The 16,898-nt window shown below is 36.0% G+C and overlaps 1 protein-coding gene across 3 annotated transcripts in view; it reads left to right on the top strand.

Moving 5' to 3' along the window:
* The first annotated feature begins 1,522 nt into the window (after positions 1-1,522).
* Positions 1,523-16,898, top strand: part of LOC145689780 (GTP-binding protein 2) — a 111,980-nt gene continuing 96,604 nt past the window's right edge. Inside the window, exon 1 of one of the 3 annotated variants that reach the window (XM_081763993.1) lies at positions 1,523-1,753. Coding sequence is in view for 2 of the 3 variants with exons in the window: in XM_081763988.1 (XP_081620114.1) it covers positions 2,381-2,440 (60 nt within the window). In the remaining variant the exon portion in view is untranslated. Of the gene's footprint in view, positions 1,754-1,940; positions 2,441-16,898 lie in introns of those variants that run through there. The other 2 variants (XM_081763985.1, XM_081763988.1) reach the window with 2 other exon arrangements.

Raw genomic sequence — 16,898 nt, 5'->3', positions numbered from 1 at the left:
GTTTTGTCAATGAGTTGAGTTCATGTAGTTTATAGTTATATTGTTAGTTGTGGGAGAAGACAGTATATTTTCTTCAGATGCATAATCAATTTAAAAAATGCTTCTTGCTATCTATAACCGTATGTGTTCTCATTAAATTCTACATCTAGTTTGAATAGAGAGATAGCGATTTTTTAAAACAAAATTTATTGTATGGATTCGTCGATGCAGAAATAATTTTCATCTCAGTGTTTATTCTCCTACTGAAGCTGAAAGTAGTAAAAACTAACAACTTCTGGTTTCAATATTGATTTCTTAATTGTAAGAGATAACGAGAGACTGTTTTTGGTATGCATTCACAGTCCAAAGAACAGATCTGGAGCTAAGCAATTAGTGTATGAAGCTTTTGGAGTGATACACCCGGGTTCGATTCCCAGTGGGAGATCATGTGGTTCGAATCACACGTCTCAAATAGCCTTGCTTCTGAAAGGGACGTTAAAATCAAATCAAATAAAAAAAATCCAAAGAACAGATTCAATCTCTGACCTTATCCGTGCATCTCTATTACAACCGAAAGTTATAAATCTCCTTTTTCTGTTGAAAATCGTAGCTTTTAGTAACAGTCAATTACTTTTTCAGAGCCTTAATTTTATCCATTAAATTTTACACTAATCTTCACAATTTAGACAGTTCTCATTCCATAGCAGAGTCAAAAACCACCTAAGTAATTTTAAATTTTAATTGGTAAATTTTGAAGTTTAGCGTCCCTTTCAGCGCCGAGGCTATATGGAACGTGGACCTACATTTTTTTTTTAGATTTCTGTTCTTGCGATAGATAAAAGTCAATGCAGACCGTGTTGAGTCCCGATTGGGAAGAGCATGCGAGTTTACAGAAGCCGAACACGTTATGCGCTTTGAATCTACACAGTCTAATAGCATTCATTTTACATAACGAGATTATTAAAAATTATACATAGGCTATACTGAAAATAAATGAAATCTTTTGACTTTACGTCCCACGGTTATGCTGGTTAGACTAAAGTAGACGGTGATGATAAGCAATGATGAAATGGTGGAATGAAGAAAGTGGGAGGAACCCCGAGAAAACCCACACACACGGTGTTTGTCCACCACAAAGTTCATTTGGCGGGGGCTGGAATCGAATCCGGGACCCCAAGCATCAGAGGTGAACGCTCTCTACCACTGAGCCACCGCGGCCGTATTTGTAAAATTAACTTACAAATATAATTTACAAATATATATATTTGTAAAATCTACTTCTTGACAGATGTTTAGCTCTAGAAAGAACTGGCTGGTTATTATTATTACTCATTCAGTAGCAAAGAAATTATTAGGCCTTCCTTCTCATCTGCTTGGTCGTCTATCATCCAATTGGTCGTCCACCCAGCGGCTATCAGTGAGTTGCTTTGCATTTGCGCACCCCGCAATGAATTGTAAGTGCAAGTACTGTTTACAAACAGAAAAAGTTCTAAACTCGCATCCGTGTTTTCTTTTTTAAAGGGATTTTAAGCACTGTATTACAATACTTTAGTCCGAAATTATAAGAGTAATGTAGGTAGTAAGTATGAATAAATCAACAAACATGTTCTTTTTGCATCTAATTGTGTCTTAAAAAACACAACAAAATTACATTTCCGCTCATCAGGAGCTGGCCAGTGAGCTCCACTCCAGCTGATTATTTTTGTTATGGCTTGACGCAAGATGGCGAAAGGTGCTGAAATGCTCATACAACGGTGGGAGTAATTCAACTAAGGTAAGACTTGCTATGAATTACATAGTTAATTTGATACTTGTTTTTAATCGTTGCGAAATAGTGGTGCTATGTATGATGAAAGTATTGAGTGTTCGGTGCAAGCTAAAAACTCTGTTGTTGCTAGGTGTTGAGTACAAGATTAGATAACGCTTCCCGTTTCCTCCCCCTCCGTGGATCCTCCTGTAAAAGTGACAACAGAACAGGAGGACGCGGTAAACTGTTCAGTGTTGTAGTAATGAATGTAACATTTTGGCACTTAAACTTGGAATATTTTCAAGAATGATGGTTTACTTTCAAGGCAGTTCCAAAACGATACTCACACCTGGCTGAGAGAGTATTTACTACTGAGTATGTGATTCGCCAAAGGAAGCAACTTCGTTGACGGTTTTGGTATATTGCTGATAAAGTGTTAACAAGAGAGCTGAATAATGTGAAAAGAATATTTTCGACACTTCCGTGATACAATCATATCGATCCTTTTCAAGTTTCAGCTCAAAAGTGCAAATTATTTATTAGATCCAATTGTCAAGTGACAACGTTGTATGTAAACAAACTAGTATTTGTAAACAGAAGTGTGATCTTTTCTTGATTATAAATATAACTGATTATTTGGTTGAATCGTTCACAATGGATTTAAAACGAAAATCCAAGAATGGATATCCAAAGAACAAGCACGAAAATAAGAAAGTAAGTTTTATTTTGTTAATTCTTTAAATTTGTGAGAGTATATTATTTTTAGTCTTACGTTCCTTTTCAGCGTTGATATTAATATGAGACGCGGATACACGTAATTCGTCCGAGAATCGAACTGTCTTCTTTCACACTAACGCCGGAATTTAATCATTGAGCCAAACAAGTTTAGCATTGGTAATTACATGAGATTGCAATGATCTCTGATTGCATAAAATGTCAACTTGGTTAGGTTATGTTGAGCTTGGATACGTTCTTTGTGGACTCATTCTTATCCCGTTAATTTATATTCAATGAGTACCGTTCATTTTTTTTTTTTTTTTAATTTTGGCAAAGAAAGAAATTCGGGCTAATCTTCCGCAGATGGCAGCCTCGGATGAGACCCAGATGAACCTGTTTTCAACTTTGTATTACTATTTATTTGTTGATATTTTAGGCATAATTTTGGATTTGGGGAGACAAAATTTTTTTGCTTAAAATTCCTTACTTGGTATATTTTCTGTTGCTTCGGGGTAGGTTAACTTACTACTAGACCCCCAAATCCAAAACTATACCTTTAATAAAGAAATGTATTACCTAGAATTACTCCTCGTTCTTTTCTGTCGTTCGCTCTTCACTGTTAACCGCAAATATTATTTTATTAATTGCGTTCCCCTAGACATATTCATCTGTATTGTCTTATTGCGCAAAATTAGTACCAAGTGTTAAGTGTTGCAAACTGCACACTATTCAGAAATAACGAAAACAATGAGTTCTTACGTTCACATGTTTCCAAGTAGCACTATAAACAACACCCTATTACAGTACTATGTAAATAATCTTTTATTTGGTGCTTGGGGGCGGAGCCCATATCAAATACATGTTCCTGGGACATCAAAAATTATAAATCACGTACAAAAGTACTTTTTTCCTGTACTAGGTTGCCACATAGGGGGACACTTTTATTTATGAAATATGAATTTCTCTTAGCAAAAATGCACTCTTAGAAAGTGTTTCTTGAGAAAGAAATTGCATTAATTGGTGCAGATTGACTTTAGGAAGACCGAGTATAACTATAATATGTGCATATATGACATAAAAATAACTACAGTGCATAAATTACGAATTAACATTAAAACACAAACCAACTGGTGAAAGGTGGCCACTAAAAACCTTGCATACTATCTAACCGAATCAGGGCAAGAGAGCAGCGAGGGGGTGCGTCGGTAGGGAGCAGGCACGTCAGTGACGGTGGGTATACGCTTAAACGAAGACAGTGGGGAATAAACTTTGTGTGGCATAAAACAAATGCTTTGTTTGTGTCACAGCTTTGCGATAGTGTATGATCACTTTATATACTGCATTCCAATTGCACTGTAGTTCATCATATTTTTCTTATGGTAAAGAGCATACTTACCGTTTTATATTTCTACCTTATTAAACATGCAGAGCTCATTCGTGGCTAAGCGGTTAGCGTATATACGTCTGGCGTGGGAGACCCGGGTTCGATTCCGGGCAGGAGCTCATGTGGTTCTGATTGCACGTTAATCAGTAGGTTCACGTCTCATATAGCTTCGCTCCTAAACGGGGCGTTAAACTCGAAATTAACTTATTAAACATATAGAAGGTAAGATTCCGATATATTTTCATTACTTGTACAGTTCGATTGTAAAATCAAGTAACATATTTCTTCCATGTACTTTACAAATTTATGCCCCCGTAAGGTGGGATAGCACCCAAAATCAGCGTTTCCCGACCTTTTTCAACTTGCGGCACACTACAGGTGTAACTTGAATTCTTGTGGCACACTCATATATATTATTATTATTATTATTATTATTATTATTATTATTATTATTATTATTATTATTATTTGTAAATATAAAATACAGTGGTATTTTTTCTCTGTGATTACTAATCTCCTCACAGAGAAGAAAGCTCGATCACTGGTTTCCCCCCGTGATAAATCATTATGCATATTTTCCATTCTAATTTAAAACTTGACAACATTTGGAATGAAATATAGGACTCAGGTTTCTAAAAATACAATTCCTTTTCCGAAAACTGTATCCAACCTTTCACGAAGAAGAAATATCAGTAAATAATGAACGAACAAATAAATCTCTTTTACTTTTAAAACACAAATGTAGGTAATTTGTATGCACGTTTGCTTTGTCAAAAGGATTTAATGATATTTTAAAATTTCAAGTTACGAAATTGTCTGCAACAATAAAGAAGCAATAATGGTCATAACAATGATAATAAATACTTTTTTGAACATTAAAAATGTACAGAAAAGTAAGTCAGTATGAAGCTTAAAATTGTAGATTCATAGTAATGTGAAATACAAATATACATTTTTCCCTATGTCTTGCAATTTGATTGATATAGAATTAATAATTTTGTTTCAATTTCCTCGCGGTACACCGGTTGGGAAACGCTGCCCAAAATGTTGCTCCATTTTACTACATCTGTTTCAGATGCAATTGCCTTCTTATTAGTTTCCAGTCTACATTTCTGTATTTTCCTCCATTACTGGAGCATACATGTCCTAGGTTAATAAGACAGTAGGTTTGAAATGCTGCCATATTATGCTTATTATCTATTTACCTATTATCACACCAATACGCGAACTTATTTAGTCCAAGATGTGGCTTTCTTTTTTAACTTATGCTGAAATATGGTCTAATTTTGTTCATTTCTCCCCAAATTTTGTGTTGTGGGCCCACCATCTCAGTGGTGCCCCCCCTTATGTCTATGACCCCCCCAATTGTCTATCCTTAGGTGTTCTTCCATGTAAAAAATCTTCTTTTCGATTAATTTTACCCCCCTCATCAAACATATTTATATAGATTTCCCCCCCAAATATTTCAATGACGCAGTTTGCGTCATAGCCCCCCCTTGTGGGCACCATCTGCGGCAGTTAACCCGAAAATTGAAATAAAAAGTTAGTTTTCAAACGTTCCGTTTCCATAGCAGGAACCTTTCTCAACCAGGAGACCACACTGTAGACAGCAGGTACAATTTCTTGGGCTAATAGAATACGGAAGGTTATATATAGGTATAAAAATATATTTCGTTGAAAATATGATCAGCTTGCAAATAGTGAAGAATTTGGGGGTCGAAGTACATAATTTATCCAATTAATTCCAAAAGATGAACAAAATTTTCGACCAGTTCTTTGGAAAGTTGTTCACATTATTTTCCAGACGATGTTAATAAATACTTGCTAAGGATGAGGCTCATTTCTCATACGCCATGTCCCCACCAGAAGGTCCGGTGAATCTTATGTATGGTAAAATGATCGTGAGTTAATGCAAAAACACTTGGGCAAAGGTCAGGAGCGCAAAAATTGAATTTGGAGTTGACATTATCGTCTGTGGGAAAAGTACAAAAGTCATAACTTACGAAAGAAAGAAAGGACAAAATAATAAAAACAATTTTTGAGTTTTTATATATATATATATATATATATATATATTCTACCAGAAGGATACGTTTCATTTTGGACATAAAGGGCTGAAATTGGATTTGAACGGCATCGGAAATGTCACTGTTCGTCTCAGCGACACCGAAAACTATGAATTCGACGCTACTATCAGTCTTTTTCGAACATTTTAAAATATTTCTCCCCTCCCCTAAGTTGCACCATCAAAGTGAAGTGATGATAACCATCCCAGACCCGAACCTAATTTATGTTGAAATTTTGATCAAGATCGGTTGCATGGTTCAAGAGTTATGAAGTTACAAACATACTCAAGTGTTTTAATTTTAGATTTTAATGGTACTTAGTAATACCTTTAAAATGAGCCTACACTCCTTTTGGGGAAATGTACCATTGGCGAGCAGTTTTGAAGGCATCGCAATTCGAGTATGTGGAAGAAAACATTATATTTGTAGCCATAGTATACTGATGTAGTAATAATGTGTGCAGCAAACCTGGCAAAAGGGTATGAGTGAGAAGTCATAGGGGACAGTATTTTGAGAAACATTGTATTTGTAGACATATTAGAATAGCCTGGGATATTCGCGAAATGCACGTGTGCAGTTAAGCAGTTTCCAAAGATATTGTGAAACTATAAAGAGAATGTATATTTTTTCTTTACACGTTGTCGGCAAGGACTGTCGAAGTGGCTCATAGGCACTCCTCTTTTAGCTCGAATCTATTTTTTTTAAGGTTCATAAACTTTTACAAAATAATAGTATTTGTTATATTCAAGTATCGTCACCATGCGGGCAGGTGATAGATTCTAAAAGATTTAAAGGACAACATAAAGTGAGTTTCACACACTACAGGATGCAATGACTATTTTGTCTAGAAATAAATTACTTTGCATATAAGAACTATTAAAGTGTATTCTTGAAGATGCATTTCATGGAGAATCAAGTATGCTTTCATTCTGTTTCTGCCAGGGTTGTTGAGATTTTCCCCAACACAAAAATCGACATTGCTTTCTTTTTCGAGTAAAACCCACAATAACCCCCCCCCCCAAAAAAAAAAAAAAAAAAACAACCTCCAAAAGTATACTTCAAAACTTGGATTTAATTAGAGCTCCTTCGTAGCTGAGCGGTTAGCGTACACGCCCTTGGCGTGGGAGACCCGGGTTCGATACCCGGCGGGAGCTCATATGGTTCGGATTCCACGTTGATTAGTAGCTCCACGTCTCATATAGCTTCGCTCCTAGACGGAACGTTAAACTCAAAATCAACTATCAACTTGGATTTAATTAAGAGCCTTAATGTGATTATAATTACGTTCTTCAATCGTGTTTCTGAATACATGGCCAGTTTCAGGAATGGCTTAAAACATGTATTTATCAAGACATCATCACAGAATACCATTGAATTAAAGAAAAAAAAAGTTTAGGAATCATGCATAACGATTTTGTTTGCCCTCGATCAAAGTTTCTGTAAGTGTTCAACTAATCTATCTGTTATATAAAACTAAAAAGAATCTAGTTTGTTAATATATTATGGAGAAACGGTTGAACGGTTTAAAATGAATTTCTGAACATAGCAAATACCTACATCAAACTGGGTTTTATCATGAAACTTTGACTAAAGGGCGTACCCTAAGGAACACAGCGATTTACCATGTATGCTAGAAAATAGAATATCTTGTAAAGTTTTAGAGTTACACTTTTATTTATATGGGTATTCTAAGTGGAAAAGGAGGCTCAAATATTTTCCATAAACCCAGTTCTCCCCATGCAGGGAACGGGAATTTCAACTAGTCAGAATTAAAAAGCAACGCGGCTACATTCCCTTTATTTTGTTTTTGTAGTACGTACTCTTGTATTAGTACAAACAAAGAACAAAATGTCTTTCTTCATGTGTCAGTTAATTACAAATCGAATACACAACACTTAAGAAAGAAATCTGCTAAAGATACTAATCTTCTCGTCATTAACGGCAATCAGATTGGGTACTCCCGAATTCATCGTGCGTATTTGGTGGAGTATGATTTATATTGCAGTTATCGTATGCTACAGAAGTTCTTTAGTCGTAAAATATATTGTAAGAAAGCAAATTGGCAACTGGAAATGTCATTTAAAAAAAAAAAAAAAGTCTAACATTTCATTTCTGCCCCCTCCCTTAAAAAAATTCTCTATTTTTCAAATAAACACCCATTTAATAAAGCTGTTTTTTTTTTATTGGTCTCTGCTCCTTAACTTTAGGTACTATCTCAATATTTGCGTGACGTGTTTTGAAGGAAAGTAAAGGAATCTGCACTCAGGATGACTGGCCCGGGGATTTGAATCCTAGTTCAATAGAGGATTTTGTTACTCTACAAATTTTTCTACTTCCTTCAGTCTAGAAATCGAAATATTAGGGAGTATTAGTGGAGGAAAGTGTGTCCAACGAAACGTGGATGGGGCTTCACAGATTTCTTTTGTGCAATTTCTTTTTCCTTTTTTTTCTTTCTCTTTTTTTTTTTTTTTTTTTTTTTTTTAAGTTCAGTGTTTCAAGTTTCATCGAGGCTAAGAAAGACGATAATGGTGGAATGACAAAAGTGGGAGGGAACTAGACAACCCCGAGAAATCCTATGCACATGGAGTTTGTCCACCACAAAGGCCACTTGGCAGGAGCTGGGATCGAACTAAAGATTCCACTCGCTAGAAGTGAACGCTTTACCACTCCACAAAGGAGTTCCTTTGTTCTGTGTGTACATTTCAGCATGAACACTTAAATGGTTTGCTCTATGTGAAAATTGAATACTTAAATGGTAATTTAAGTAGGAATATGGCTGTAGAAACCCAATTTCGCTGAAAAGAGAGTTTATGTGAATTCGAGGAGATAGTTTTATGTGTCCGAGGAGATAGTGTTATGTAAATTCGAGTTTTGGGTAGCGTCATGTTTCAAATTTCAATTTATGATCACTTACATACTTTCCAGTTTTGGTGTCATTGTGACATCCATCGAGAAGAGCAACATCATAAGAATACCGTAATGGACTTCAGACATACCAGGAAATATTTTTTTTTCTTTCATCTTTCCTGCTATTTCGTTATATTTATACATAATTGCTAACATCACTGAACAGCTCGAACGCTGTCGGTGTAGATGGAAATACGCTGAGACGGATCGGGAATTCGGAAACAAAGTCCTACAGAACACCAGCATGCCTTTGCTAAGCGTATTGAAAATCACGTGATTTTAATAGACGATTATTGATTCACGTTCATAAATACTCATGAGAATTTATTCTTATATCTGTTTGCAGAAATTTGTTTTTGAAAAAGACATCGTAGAGAACGTTTGGTGATAATATATTTTAGAACTTTTTTTTTTTTTTTTTTTTTTGAGGAGGGAGATTAGAAATCTGTTTCTGGGATTTCTTCATGTATGGTCATTTTAGTTCGTCACGTATAAGGAATGACGTCCCTCAGTGATTATATTACCCGGAGAAGTACGGAATTGGGAAATAAGCAGCCTGAAACCTTTGTTACGTGTCATTCCGACATTAGTATGGTATGAATGAGGAAAATCCAGGGAAAACTTCAATCAAGATAGCTGACGTGAAAAGGCTTTAACATCTTTCCAACCGAGTGTCCCTACTGGGTATCGAACCCGGGACGGCTCGCACTAAAGCAGAGAGCACTAGCGACTACGCTACGCGTAATCACGAGTATGGCTTTAAAACAATACTTCAATAGATTTAACAGCTTCAGCTGATTGACATCGGATTATATATATTTAAATTGGGATGTTTAAGTTTTATTCTTAATTTACCTATGAAAACAGTCACATTCGATTTCTTCGCTTACAGGCGAATGTATTTGATATTATTAGTTCATTCATTAAAAAAAAAAAAAAATCTTTTTTTTTCTTTCCTCCTTTCTTACATTGAATATATATTTCCGACTGAGATCACGCACTAAGCGACCTTCCGATTTTCAAACGATTGCTGATAGCTGCCGAGGTCACATTTATGTCTAGTGGATCAGGTGTTGAATGGCATCTTAATACTGTCTAATGCTGTACTTACGATTACTTGTAATCTTAAATACCTTTGATGCGTTCTTTTTATGATTATAAATATAAGCGTCTTTGCCCTTAAAAAGAAAAACTTTCTGACTATTACTGTATTAACGTATCTGGTGACTGAATGATAGAACACTTACCGGTACCTCAAATATGAGGGGTCCGTTCGTCGATCCTAGACGATGTGACGTTATGATGCAAAGCTTCGTATTAGTCAGTTATCTCTGGGTTATTGCGTCTCGTTGGTGTAAAAACATCATCATAGGACGTTATAATAAGGATTTAATTTAACTTCTTGCGAATTTCAGTTAGCAACGTGATATAATGAAGAACAAGATGTGAAATTTTATTATAACGACAATTAAAATCGTTTATTTGGACTTAGATGAGTACTGTTTATAGCCGATGTATGGCGTAGGAATGCGGTTTGACAGTCGAAGAAGGGGCAGATACAACAGTGCAAAAAAGGGGAAGTGACGAGGTAGGAGGATGGAATAAAACAAGTGTTGGTAGAATACGTTTAGTCATGAATTCACGAACAGGGTGTCTAGCAGTTTGAAAAATCGGGAAAGTCGGGAATTTTTCTTAGATTTAAAAAAGTGGCAGGAAAATCGGAGATTTGTCGGGAATTTGCAAAAAAAAAAAAAAAAAAAAAAAAAAAAAATCGAGAAATTTGAATTTACGTTTTTGACATTTGTTGTGCTTATTTGCTTGAGGTGGACACGTATTTCGATGCTCTAGTAGGTCAGATACATGTGCGAGAGAAAATGGAGTCGTACAAAAGAAGTGAACACAGACTTCGTGACTTTTGGATGAGCGTCTTATCACCAAATTATGTATATCTCTGCAAGATAGTAAAGATGTGCCTAATTCTTTCTCATGGTAATGGAGCTTTAGAAAAGAGTTTTTCCGTAAACAAGGAAATAATAGTAGAAAATTTGTCAGAGGACTCTTTAGTTGCGCAACGTGTAGTGTGTGATGCTGTCAATGTAGCTGGTGGCGTACAGGCCCTGCCTATCCCGAAACAGATTATTGCTGTCAATGAAAAATGCATACGCGCAATTCAGGAAAGCCGAATAACACCGTAGGAAAATGATGTCAGAAAAAGATCACAGGGTCGCTGAAAAAAGAAGAGCACAACTGAGATTAAAGAAACAGAAAATTGTAAATCAGTGTCAAAAGAAGTCGCTACCATAGAAGAGAAGATGAAGTTGCGTTATTAGATTACTTCATTGCATACATGAATAAGGAGATACTTTTGATCAGATAAGATTTTGCACACTTTTTCGTTACATTTTAAGCTTTCTTAACTTTACGATTTTTTTCCCCTTAGGATAAGTCGGGAAATTGCTGAGAAATTTGCTAGACACCCTGCACGAGTAGAATGCCTGCAAAACCATCGATGCCGTCGACGTTCGTGTTCGCCTTTCACCACTGCTGCTGCTTAGTCTCTCTATATGGTTTACTGAGAATAACGCCACAGAACATTCAATTACAATTGACTGATTTAAAGAGTATAATTTAGTTTTATTTCTCTGTTTAATGATTCCGTTGGCCCAATAGTAAAGACCGACACAAGAAGTTTTTAAAAGAAGTCATAAAGAAAGAAATAAGCAAACAAGGGAAAATTGATAAGACGATACACACATAAGGGCCGAGATATTAACCATAACTCTAAATTACATCTGTAGATACAAGTTTATACGAAGCGAAGTGGCTATGAATTTGAAAAGACGCTAGTGATCTCCACGGAAACGATTGACACGTATCAACATTGAAGTTAGCTTTCCCTAACCTACCTTAGCCCAAGAATTAAGCCGAGGGAAAGGTTTTTCGTAATTTTTATGTTGATTTCTCTGACAGTCCGTTTATAAGTTATTCGGATTCCGCGTAACGCTATAGATTCGCATCTCATATGAGCTCAATGCTGCAGTGGGCCGAATTTTCAATAGATGTGAAGATCCACAATGCCGTTTACTGCAATTTGTTATCTCAAACCGTTCTAGAGATAGGTAAAAAAACTTGTTAAACTTCGCAAAACTGCTTATGATTATGTAATCCCGAGAGCTTGTTGTCATTACACCTACCAAATAGATTGTTGTAATGTTACAGAGGCAAATAAATGAAAAATAGTTTTAGAAGGCTTTCACAAATACACCATTTTGAGTAATACATCAAATGTTATATTTTTTTTTTTTCGTATCAATCGAATGGTTTGAGATATCAAATTGCATTATGGTCTTTATGTCAAGTTTTCTTTTAACATGTATTTTGAAATGTGTAACTGACGTAGTGCAATCTTTATGTTAGATTGACAAAACTGAACGTTGTGATATCACAGAACATACTAAATAATATCCCTCTGCCAATATTTGCATGGTACAAAATTTCAGCGTCCATTAGTTTAAAAGTAACAAGATAAATGGTCCATTCTGTAAATAGTTAATGTTGTTACTCGTCTGTCTTAGCCTGAAGGGCATAATTGTGGAACGTTAAACTGAAAGATTTCATTTCATTCTTAATATTGTTACAATGTTGAGTTTCCGAGGAAATTGAACAGATCCAGGTGTAAGCACGAAGGAAGGAAAAATCTTTTCAGTTCAACACCCCACGATTATTCCCTTTAGACTAAGGAAAACGTATGATTAAGGCAAGTGAATAATGGTGGAAAAATTGATGAAATGAGAATGTGGGAGAAAACAAAAGTACCTCGGGAAAACCACAATGTTGTCCACCACAAACTTACTTGGCCGAGAGTCGAACCAGAGGTAAGCGGTTTACCACTAAGCCACCGAGCCCGCGCGAAGGAAAGAATATTTTCCATAATCGGTATTCTAAAAGTTTAATTGTGTAAATTCTATTTTTCGTGCTATGCTACTAAGGGATTTTTCAATTAATAACAGTGTTTTTTGTGAAATCTTAAGAGTATCGTCTTCCTTAAAGTGTTAGACTACGTGTGGTAATCTCTATAAAAAGGCCTTCCTCTTTAACGAATTGAATAATTAAATATGTACTTCACAAATGTAGAGTGCATATGTTAAAATTCTACGAAAAAATAAAAATTGCAATAAGGAATTTTCCTTGAGTATAATCATTAAGTAAGTAAGTATAAAAATCGAATCGTATGCATTTGAGAAAAAAAAATGTAATAAATCTGTTTAGTTTCCTGCAACTGCTGCTGAAAGTACAGGTTTCGTGTTTCAGCAGTTCTCTCCATGACCTTGACTTTGAATAGCACCGGTATTGATCGGCCCTATATTTTCTCCCCTCAACCCTATTGCTTCAGCGTCCCAGAGAATTCTCTAGAAAAAAAGAATATTTACTTCTAAAGAATGCGGAATTTAAACAAATGCGATAATAAAATTTAAGTGATCTATTTATCACAGAATCATTAAAATTCAAAATGCGAAAGTGGTATTATTTGTGTTTCCTGTTAGCATGTACTGATCTGTTTACAAATTGATCTATGTATACAAAAGTAAATTTACATGATGAGAAAGCGTAATCAAGCAGTACTTTGTTATGCTTTGGTGTGGAATGTTCATATGAAAGTATTTCTAAAGTTTTTAATAATTCTGACAGTTGAAAAGGAGAGACGTGTTGTACACAAGCTCGCGTGGGGAATGGAAAATGAGATTCATCTTAATAGTTTTCATTAAGTTTGCCAAAAGAAATGATGAGATGAAACTTTATGGCATACCCAGTGTTGTTTTCCAAGTTCTTAACTTGCAGAAGAAAAAAATGATGAATGTAGTGATAAGTTTAATTCACACAAGCAGGCAGCTGAAGTTTACTGGAAAACTTAAGCGGCCTCGTTCACGATTTTTGTTCGCATCTCTTTCAGCATCGGGCTCGCTCGTGGGTATATTGTTAACGCAGAAGACTCGGGTGCGATTCCCAATGGGAGCTCATGTGATTCACGTTCCACGTTAAGCTGTAGGTACCACGTCTCCCATAATCTCGGTGCTAAAAGAGACTCTCAAGTCGAATCCAACTAACTAACCTTTTCAACATTCTGTTTCCAAAAGAGATTTACAAAGAACTTACTATTAACTCAGATAGTTTTCTCCAACCTATAAAAATACATAGGTTGGATACATCTTAAAAATCTTAGAACTTCAACGCAGGCAGTGGTGGCTCTTGAAGGAAGTCATATAGGCAAGGGTGCCCATCAGGGGGACAAGGTAAGGCGCTCGCCCCCCTAAGAGGAAATTTTACTTGGGAATATCGCAGGGTTTGAAAAAACCCGGGTTTTTTTGAAAAAGCCCAACCCACCTGGGCCCATATGGGTTTTTTCGGGTTTAATCGGTTTTTTTTCGAAATATTTCAATGTCTTTGGGGTAAAAGTGTTAAAATGTGATTTATATTTCAAGATTGTCATTGTCACAACTTGCAACAATTTTCTACTTACTGCTGTTTTGAAAAAATGGCCGCCATTTTGAAATTTTACATTCGATCGCCGAGAAAATCTATACAGCAAATTTAACATATTTCGTGCTTCCACCGTCAAAATTTCAATTTAAAAGACTGAAAATTGCGCTTCGTAGCATGGATACTTGCTGTTTTGAAAAAATGGCCGCCATTTTGATATTTTACGTTGGTATGCCGCCAAAGTCTATACAGGAAATTTAGTGTGTCTCGTGCTTGTATTCTGAAAATTTTAACTTCAAAGGCCGAAAGTTGTACCCTGTAGTGTGTGTGGTAGAGGCAGACAAACGAGTTGAGTTGATTTTGTGTTTAACGTCCCTTTCAGCAGCGAGGCTATATGAGACGAGACCTACTGATTAACGTGGATTCCGAACCACATGAGCTCCCTCCGGGAAGCAAATCCGGGTCCCACGCCGAAGACACTAACACACTACAGGGTACACTAACCGCATAGCCATGAAGGAGCTCGGCAGACAAACAAACAAATATAGATCAAGTCATCCAGAAGCCTGACTGACGTTCGCCAAATATGAATACCAAAAGGGGTCTATTAATTTAAAACAAAGACACAATTCATGTTGTGAAATAAATAAATGTTTTAAAATTTCTTATATGAAATTAGCATCTTCCAGTGTAAATAAACCTGCCATATTTTCTCCATGAGAATACTGGACACCTCAGATCCCCCCCCCCCTTCCTCAACTTTCCCACACAATGCAATGAACTGTGGTCTGGTTATGAACAAAAGTATAATATGCCGCGGTGGCTTAGTGATAGAGCGTTCACCCCTAGTGCATGGATTTCCTAGTTCGATCCCAGCTCGCGCCAAGTGAGCTTTGTGGTGGACAAACACCTTGTGCGTGGGTTTTCTTGGGATTCTCGTTTCCTTCCACTTTCTTCATTCCGTCATTTCATTCATTTCTCATCATCACCGTCACCTTGAGCATAGCAGGCATAACCGTGAGACTAAAACTAAAAGATTTCATTTTTTTTATTTTTTTTTTTTCAATAATATAATAGGCGAAAGTTCACTAAGCAGCAGCTGCTTTTCTCTGTTCGTACCCTGCAATTAATTGTATAGACTGAAGATGCCTAAAAACTTAAGATGTGCTATAAAAATGCTTTACAGGAAAACAATATGCAGATTATTTAAATCAGTGGTACAATCTACTTTCAATATTTTTCGCGCGTTGAGCAATATTTATATGGCTGTATCTGCCAAAATTACGTTCGTCAGTTTACTCTGATGAAAAGCAGATTTTTCTTCTTGTGTCGTGTGTAGTTGTCAGGACCAGATTTGCATTTTTCTCAGACGTGGACCAAAGCACAATTCTGTGCCCCTAGCCTCTGAAAAAGATTATAATTCTTGTTAACTTATCTAATGTGTTGCTGAAGAAAAGGTTAGTTATCTTCCCTGTGTTTGTAAATGTAGAAACACTCAAAGCCATTTTTTTTATGTTCCGGAGAGTATCCGAGTTTCCATCAAGTGCAATGGAAAAAGTAGCATTGCAAATTTCGCTCGCTATGAAGTCGAACAGGGTGGTGTTATAACTTCATCGAAACTGTTACATGCAACATCGTACTGTTCATTCACTAATTACAGGATTCCCAGCCAATCTCGGAATTTTTTGTTTTTCACTTTTCGAATAAGCTGATATTGATAGCAGAAATGGAACGGAGTTAAAATACGGGACATTTCCCTGTCCCGACTAAATTTACGGGGACGCGGGACACTCGGGCCCAAAAACGGGACATTCCCTTTTTTACGGGACGTATAGCAGGCTTAAGCGTAAAATAAATAGTTTTATTGTTGAAGTATTCATTTCCGATCCTTCCGCATTTAATTCGGGAATTTCCCGAGCACTTCTTTCACGGCGTGTACATCAAAACTTCCACTAGTACGGAAATTTGAACTCAGCACTTGAAATAGTAAGCGTTACATAGTCTTCGGAACCCCGAGCATTAAGCTTCTTAAATTTGACAAGAATTTTTACGCTATTGCTGGTGTTGATTCTACAGAATGCTTATGTGAAGAGTAGTAACTAATGACTGAACTAAACTACTGTTGTTGGAAAATCAAATTTTAGTTGAACCTCGTATTTTACATCAAAGGTAAGAAATTATACTAATAGTTTTACTAATGTATTTACATATGTACTATTACTACCGGCACCTATGACCTTAAACTCGTCAAGCGTGTGAGTGATAATGTCCCTCGGTGTCGCCAAGTCGACGAGCATACTATTCACGGAAAATATTTTTTAAAGTACAAGATTGCTTATTTTACTTCAAATAGGCTATAAGCATAATCCATACATTAATTTGTTCTATAACTATCTCAAGCTAAGTTTTTTTTTTTAAAATTAATTTAGGGAAACGAACCAGTTAGGTTGTCATAGTGCATTCAGAACTTTATAAAGGTCTTATGTTGAATGTTGTTGTATACCTTAACGTGAAAGCCTCTAATTCGCCCAAGGAGAGTAAAAAATCTGATGAAAATCACTTATAATGCGATCACCTTAGTTGTATCAGTAATATACTAACAAATAGGTCAAAAACCCAG

The sequence above is a fragment of the Thermobia domestica genome, chromosome 1 (assembly GCF_964235325.1).
Source record: "Thermobia domestica chromosome 1, izTheDome1.hap1.1, whole genome shotgun sequence".
Taxonomy (NCBI): domain Eukaryota; kingdom Metazoa; phylum Arthropoda; class Insecta; order Zygentoma; family Lepismatidae; genus Thermobia; species Thermobia domestica.
The sequence above is the reverse complement of the archived record's forward strand: the minus strand, read 5'-3'. Positions and strand labels throughout refer to the sequence as shown.